At 37.9% G+C, this 8,491-nt stretch overlaps 1 protein-coding gene across 3 annotated transcripts in view; it reads left to right on the forward strand.

The window, feature by feature from the left end:
- Positions 1–7,972, forward strand: part of GOLPH3L (golgi phosphoprotein 3 like) — a 42,271-nt gene extending 34,299 nt beyond the window's left edge. For all 3 annotated transcript variants that reach the window (XM_081226296.1, XM_081226295.1, XM_081226294.1), the window contains one exon: positions 7,295–7,972. In XM_081226296.1, the coding sequence (XP_081082422.1) occupies positions 7,295–7,722 (428 nt within the window). In that variant the 3' untranslated portion in view covers positions 7,723–7,972. The remainder of the gene's footprint in view (positions 1–7,294) is intronic.
- The last annotated feature ends 519 nt before the right edge of the window (positions 7,973–8,491 follow it).

Genomic DNA, 8,491 nt, shown 5'->3' on the forward strand with positions numbered 1-8,491 from the left:
ATGTGGGATCTTCCCGAACCAGGGCTTGAACCCGTGTCCCCTGCATTGACCGGCTGATTCTTAACCACTGCGTCACCAGGGAAGCCCTGGCTATTTGTTTTCTAATACTATATAGTCTATAGATTTTTGTCTGTACTTCCCGCATTACTGTCTTGCTTTATGTTTGGTTGATTTTTTGTAGTGAAACATTTTGATTCCCCTCTCATTTTCTTTTGTGTATATTCTATAGACATTTTCTTTATTGTACCATGGGGATTACATTTAACATCCTAAAGTTAATGACAACCTAATTTGAATTTATACCAACTTAACTTCAATAACACAAAAACTGTTCCTATATAGCTTCATTTCACTCTGTCTGGTCTGATGTCACAGATTATACCTTTATAAATTGTGTGACCAATAATATAGATTAATAATTGTTTTTTAATGCATTTGTTTTTTAAAGTATATAGAAAATAAAAAATGGAGTTACGAAATAAAACTAGCTTTTATGGTTGTCCATGTATTTAGCCTTTATTGGATATCTTTATTTCTTCATACTGCTTCAAGTTACTTCTAGCTTCCCTTCATTTCAACTGCAGCACTCCTTTTTAGCATTTCTTGCAGGGCAAGTCTAGTGGTAACAAACTTCCTCAGTTTTTGTTTATCTGGGAAAGTCTTAATTTCACTTTTGAAGGACACTTTTTCTGGATATAGGATTCTCAGGTGACAGATTTTTTTTCTTTCAGCTCTTTGAATATATCAGCCCGCTGTCTTCTAGCCTCCAAAGTTTCTGATGAGAAGTCTGGTGATAATCTTATTGAAGACACCTTGCGTGTGACAACTCACTTCTCTCTTCCTGCTTTCAAGATTCTTTATCTTTGTAAACTACATATACTGCTGGCTAGGGTGTGGAGAAAAAGGAACCCTCCTACACTGTTGGTAGGATTGCAAATTGGTGCAGCCACTATGGAGAACAGTATGGCGTTTCCTTAAAAACTAAAAATAGAGTTACCAAATAATCCATCAATCACATTCCTGGGCATATATCTGAGAAAACTCTAATTCAAAAACATACATGCACCCCAGTGTTCATAGCAGCACTATTTACAATAGCAAAGACATGGAAGCAACCTAAATGTCCATCAACAGCTGATGAATGGATAAAGAAGATGTGGTATATATACATAATGGAACATTACTCAGCCATAAAAAAGAATGAAATAATGCTATCTGCATCAACATGGATGGACCTAGAGATTATCATATTAAGTGAAGTAACTCAGATAGAGAAAGGCAAATATCATATGATATCACTTATATGTAGAATCTAAAAAATATATACAAATGAACTATTTATAAAACAGAAATAGACTCAGACATAGAAAACAAACTTATGGTTACCAAAGTGGATAGCAGAGGCAGGGTGTGGGGGAGATAAATTAGGAGTTTGGGATTAACATATACACACCATTATATATAAAATAGATAAACAACAAGACCTACTGTATAGCACAGGGAACTATATTCAATATATCATAATAACCTATAATGGAAAAAAATCTTATAATAACCTATAATGGAAAAGAATCTGAAAAAAGAATATAGGTATATACATGTAACTGAATCACTGTGCTCTGTACCTGAAACTAACACAACATTGTAAATTAACTATACTTCAATTTAAAAAATGGTTAAGAAAAAGATTATTTATCTTTGGCTTTCAATAGTTTGATTATGATATGTCTCAGATGTTTTAGTCAACATTGAGCTCATTAAGCTTCTTAGTTCGTAGATTCGTGTCGTTCATGAAATTTGGAAAGCTTTCAGCCATTATTTTTTCAAATATTTTTTCTGCCCTTTTTTCTCTCTCTTCTCCTCTGGGATTCCTACAATGAAAATGTTTGTCCATTTGGTGGTGTCTCAGAGGTCCCTTAGGGCTCCATTCACTTTTTTTACTGTTGTTCCCCAGACTTTATTACTTCAGTTGTCCTATCTTCAAATTTGCTAATCTTTCTTCTGCCTGCTTAAATCTGTTTTTGAACCCATATAGTGTATTCTTCATTTTAGTTATTGTATTTAATCTCCAGACTTTCTTTTTGGTTCCTTTTTATAATTTCTGTCTCTTTACTGGTATTCTAATTTTGTTCATACATCATTTTCCTGTCTTTGCCCATGTCTTCTTTTAGCTATTTGCTAAAGGAAGCATCATAAAGGAACAACTCTAAGACAGTTGTTTTCAAGTCTTTGTCTAGTAAACTTGACACCCGGACTTCCTCAAGTGCAAATTATGTCATTTTCTTTTTTTCCTTTTTCTTTTTTTCCTTTCTCTTTCTCTATATGCCTTGTGATTTTTGTTGTTGTTGTTGAAAACTGGACATTTAATCTTATAATGTGGTAACTCTGGAAATCAGATTTTCCCCATCCCCCAGGCTTTGCTGTTTTTGTTTTTTCCTGAGGTTACACCTTTTCTTAAGCAAGCACAGTGGCTTTCTAAAATACCGTGTACATGTAGTTGTTTTTGAATGTAAAAAAAAAAAAAAAAAGCTGCTTTTTTAAGTCCCCTGGAAGCTGCTTCAGCTGGTGGGAATTGGGACAATGGCAGCCTTTAGCTGCATGTCAGCCATCAGAAGCTGCAGTCCATAATCAGAACACTGTTCCTGATATTTCAGAGACAACATCCTTATTGCCCACCCTGACTCAAGCAAGCTACACCAAAACAACAGATTGCTCTCCCCACGGCTGCCTATCATAGGGCTGGGGGCTGAGTAGTCACTACTGCACTGAAGGCTGAAATTGACTGATATTAACCACAATTTGCCAGCCTAGCCTTTCCCTGGAACCTACAAGTGTTCACAGAAACTCCAGAGTTCCAAAAATAGTTGTTTTGGATAGATTCTACTAGTATAATTATTGTCTAGGTGGAGAGATGAGTTTCTGGTGTTTGTTACTCTGCCATTGTCCCAGATGTAATATCTCAGTGATTAACATTTTAAAGACCCTTATCGGGCTTCCCTGGTGGCGCCATGGTTAAGAATCCACCTCCCAATGCAGGGGACACGGGTTTGAGCCCTGGTCTGGGAAGATCCCACATGCCACGGAGAAACTAAGCCCATGAGCCACAAGTACTGAGCCTGAGCTCTAGAGCCTGCCAGCCACAACTACTGAGCCCACGTGCTGCAACTACTTAAGCCCGCACGCCTAGAGCCCGTGCTCCACAGCAAGAGAAGCCACTGCAATGAGAAGCCTGTGCACCGCAACAAAGAGTAGCCCCCTCTTACCGCAACTAGAGGAAGCCTGTGCACAGCAACAAAGACCCAACTCAGGGCTTCCCTGGTGGCGCAGTGGTTGAGAGTCTGCCTGCCAATGCAGGGGACACGGGTTCGTGCCCCGGTCCGGGAGGATCCCATGTGCCGCGGAGCGGCTGGGCCTGTGAGCCATGGCCGCTGAGCCTGAGCATCTGGAGCCTGTGCTCCACAACGGAAGAGGCCACAGCAGTGAGAGGCCCACGTACCGCAGGGAAAAAAAAAAAAAAGACCCAACTCAGCCATTAATTAATTAATTAATTAATTAATTTAAAAGACCCTTATCAACTATACCCAGTTTTTCTTTAGGGCCCACTTCAAATATTATTTTTGTGTCCCCACTTTCACCTCATTCTAGATTGTAAATTTCTTGAGGACAGAAATAGGGACTGTTTTTCAAAGTGGCTATACTGTTTTACATTCCCACCACCAGTGTGTGAGAGTTTCAGTTCCTCCACATCCTCATCAATACTTGTTATTCTCTGTCTTTGTAATTTTATTTTAGCCATCCTAGTGAGTATATAGTGGTACGACATTGTGATTTTTATTTGCAATCCCCTAATGACTAATGATGTTGAGCATGTTTATATGTGCTTATTGGCCATTTGTATATCTTCTTTGGAGAACTGTCTATTCAGATCCTTTGCCCATTTTTAAATTGGATTTGCTTTTTACTATTGAGTTGTACTGTTAAAATATGTTCTAAATACAAATCTGTTCAGATACATGATTTGCAAAATTTTTCTCCCATTTTGTGGGTTGTCTTTTCAGTTTCTTGATTGTGTCCTTTGAAGCATAAAAGTTTTTGATTTTGATACATTTCAACTAATCTTTTTTTTCTTTTGTTGCTTGTAATTTTGTTATAATATCTAAGAAACCATTACCTAACCCAACATCATAAAAATTTATTCCCATGTTTTCTTCTAGGAGTTATATAGCTTTAGCTCTTTCATTTGTGTCTATTATCCTTTTTGAGATTCATTGTTTTATATGATGTGAGGTAGGGCTCTAATGTCATTCTTTTGCATGAGGATATATATAGCGTTGTCCTACCGCTATTGTTAAAAAGACTGTTTCCCCATGAATTGTCATGGTACCATTGTCAGAAATCATTTGACCATAGATGTATGGGTTTATTTCTGGACTCTTCCACTGATCTATATGTCTGTCATTATGCCAGTACCACACTTCTCGATTGTTGTAGCTTTGTAGTAATTTTGAAATCAGGAAGTGTGAGTCTTCCAACTTTGTCCTTTTTCGGGGTTATTTTGGCCATTCTGGGTCCTTTGCATTTCCATATGAATTTTGGGATCAGCTTGTCAATTTCTGCAATAAAGCAAGCTAGGATTTTGATAGCGATTGTGTTGAATCTGTAAATCAATTTGGGGAATAGTGATATCTTAATAATATTAAGTGTTCCAATACATGAACATGGGATAGCTTTTCATTTATTTAGATCTTCTTTAATTTCAACAATATTTTGTAATTTTCAGTATACATGTCTTGTACTTCTTTTGTTAAATTTATTCCTAAGTATATTCTTTTTGATGCTCTTGTAAATGTAGTTGTTTTCTTAATTTATTTTTCAGGTTGTTCATTGCTAATATATAGAAATTAAGTTCATTTTTGAGTATCAATCTTGTATCCTGAAACCTTGCTGTACTTATTAGCTATAATACTTTTAAAGCAGATTTCTTAGATTTTTCTGTACACAAGATCATGTCATATGAAAATAAAAATAGTTTAACTTGTTCCTGTCTAATCTGGATGCCTTTTATTTCTTTGTCTTACCTAATTACCCTGGCTAGAACCATCCGTACTAGGAGTGATGAGAATGACTTCCTTGTCTTATCCCTGATCTTAGAAGGACAACATTCAGTCTTTCCCCATTAAGTATTATGCTAGCTGTACGTTTTTCACAAATTCCCTCTATCAAGTTGAGAAAGTTTCTGTCTATTCCTAGCTTGTGGAGTGTTTTTATCATGTAAGGGTGTTGGATTTTATCAAATGCTTTTTTGTGTGTCTATTGAGATGATCACTTCATTTTTGCTTTTTATTCTATTGACATGACATATTACTTGATTTTTATATTTTAAAGCAACCTTGCATTTCTGGTTTAAGTCCCCCCGATCATATTACATAGTTTAGGAGAGTTTTTTTTTCTTTTCTTTTCTTTCTTTCTTTATTTTTGGCTGCATTGGGTCTTCGTTGCTGCACGTGGGCTTTCTTTGGCTGTGGTGAGCAGGGGCTGCTCTACGTTGCAGTGCACGGGCTTCTCTTCGTTGCAGTGCGCGGACTTCTCATTGCGGGGGGTTCTCTTGTTGCGGAGCATAGGCTCTAGGTGCGCAGGCTTCAGTAGTTGTGGCACGCGGGCTCAGTAGTTGTGGCACACGGGCTTAGTTGCTCCACAGCATGTGGGATCTTCCCAGACCAGGGCGCGAACCTGTGTCCCCTGCATTGGCAGGCGGATTCTTAACCACTGTGCCACCAGGGAAGTCCCATTTTTTTGTTTTTTGTTTGTTTTTTCCTTCAGCCTTGCCACACAGCTTTCAGGATCTTAGTTCCCTGACCAGGGATTGAACCCACACCCTTGGCAGTGAAAGCATAGAGTCCTAACCACTGGGCCACCAGGAAATTCCATACATAGTGTTTATTATATGTTGCTAGATTTGTTTGCTAGTATTTTGTTGAGCATTTTTGTACCTATATTCATAAGGGATATTGGTGTATAGTTTTCTTGTGAAGTCTTTGTCTCCTTTTACTATCAGAGTAATACTTACTGTGTAGATTAAGGCAGTGTTCTCTCCTCTTCCTCTTCTTTTTTTTTTTTTCACGGTACGCGGGCCTCTCACTGTTGTGGCCTCTCCCGTTGCGGAGCACAGGCTCTGGACGCGCAGGCTCAGCCGCCATGGCTCACGGGCCCAGCCGCTCTGCGGCATGTGGGATCCTCCCAGACTGGGGCACGAACCTGCGTCCCCTGCATCGGCAGGCGGACCCCCACCACTGCGCCACCAGGGGAGCCCCCTCTTCTTTTTTTTTAAGCATTTGTGAAGGATTGTCATTAATTCTTCATTAATGTTTGGTAGAATTACCAGTAAAGCCATCTTGACCACACTTTTCTTTGTGGGAAGTTTTAAAGTTACTATTCAGTCTATTTACTTGTTATATATATATATTCAAATTCTCTCTTGTTGAGTTGGTTTAGGTAATTCGTGTATTTCAAAGAATTTGTCCATTCTTCTAGGTTGTCTAATTTGTTGGCATCCTGTTTTTCATAGTATTTCCTTATAATCCTTTTTATTTTTATAAGGTCGGTAGTGATGTCTCCTCTTTCATTCCTAATTTTAGTAATTTTGAGTCTTCTCTCTTTTTTCCTTGGTCACTCTAGGTTTGTCCTTTTTTTTATCTTTTCATTGAGCCAAGTTTTGATTTTATTGGTTTTCTCTGTTTCCTCTCTAATCTTTATTATTTCCTTTCTCCTGCTTGTTTTGGGTTTAGTATGATCTTCTTTTTCTAGTTTTTTAAGATAGAATGTTAGGTTATTGATTTGACATCTCCTTTTCTAATATAGCATTTGGATCATAAATTTCCCTCTTTGTACTGCTTTAAGCTGCATCCCATAAGTTTTGGTATATTGTGGGGTTTCTTTCATTCAACTCAAAAGTATTTTTTAAATTTTCCTTGTGATTTCTTCTTTGACTCATTGGTTATTTCAGATTGTGTTGTTTAATTTCCACATATTTTTTAATTTCCCAAATTTCCTTCTGTTATTAATTTCTAGTTTAATTCCATTGTGATTGGATAGCATACTTTGTATGTTTTCAGTCCTTTTAAATTTATTAAGGCTTGTTTTATGGCCTAGCATATGGTCTATCCCGGAGAATGTTTCATGTGCACTTGAGAAGAATGTACATTCTACTGTTATAGGGTAGAATATTCTATAGATGTCTTCTTAGGTCTAGTTGGTTTATAATGTTGTTCAAGCCTTCTATTTATTTTTCCCATAGGTGAGACCTGGAACCCTTTCAAATTACAATACCAGCTGAGAAATGTAAGAGAGAGAATTGCAAAGAACCTAGTAGAGAAGGGTATTCTAACCACTGAGAAGCAGAATTTCCTCCTATTTGACATGACTACTCACCCAGTGACCAATACAACAGAGAAGCAGCGACTAGTGAAAAAGCTTCAAGACAGTGTCCTAGAGCGGTGGGTAAATGACCCTCAGCGTATGGACAAGCGAACACTAGCACTACTGGTGCTAGCCCACTCCTCTGATGTGCTAGAGAATGTCTTCTCCTCTTTGACAGATGACAAGTATGATGTGGCAATGAATCGGGCCAAGGACCTAGTAGAACTGGACCCTGAGGTAGAGGGGACAAAGCACAGTGCCACAGAGATGATCTGGGCTGTGCTGGCAGCCTTCAATAAATCCTAAAGCCAGCAGGTGGGTTTCTCCTTTTCCCTTGCTGGCCAGTGACTGTCAGAGACACCATCAGCAAGCTTTGTGTGATGAGATGTTTTCCATCATGTTTTTTCCTTCTCTTGAATCAATCTCGTTATTTGGGGAGAGCAACTTCAAGGCTCCTGTATAGACCTTGACTATTATAAGCAGACTTTATATTTCCCTATACTTCCACTCCAGAGGTGAATAAACTGGGTGAACCAACAGCCACCCAATAAATAAACATTTTCTCTCATTTCTTGGTTTATTTCCATCTAGTGTGCTTTTGCATTAGCAGGAATATCTAAGTGAGATTTGGATTTCTCTAGCCACAGAATGTGAATGAGATGTAGAGCAAACCATTTATCATATTTTTAAATTTTTATTTTCCATTTTAAATATATGTTTTCAGTCTGTCTCTCAGGCTCTGCTAAGTAATGTAGCTTGTTGAAGTAACCATCTCTTTGAATAAGGGGCAATGGAAACAAAACTAATTTTTGGAGCATATGGTCTCTGGGATATAAATGCATGTCCCGCTAGTGGTTTTCTCATTTTTCCTTTTCTAACCTAATGAGAATATTCCAAATGTGATTACCTGGTTCTCACAGTCCTAGAGCCAGAAATATATTCTCTACTCTCTCTCAGCATTATCCTACTCCAACATTCATTAGAACAGAAGTCTAAATGAAAAAAATGTATCTCTCAACCACCTCCTTTAAGCAGTCAGCAATACAATTTGCAAAGGGAGGTGGCATCAGAATTT

Source organism: Mesoplodon bidens, assembly GCF_964165515.1.
Source record: "Mesoplodon bidens genome assembly, chromosome: 2".
NCBI classification, from domain to species: Eukaryota; Metazoa; Chordata; class Mammalia; order Artiodactyla; family Ziphiidae; genus Mesoplodon; species Mesoplodon bidens.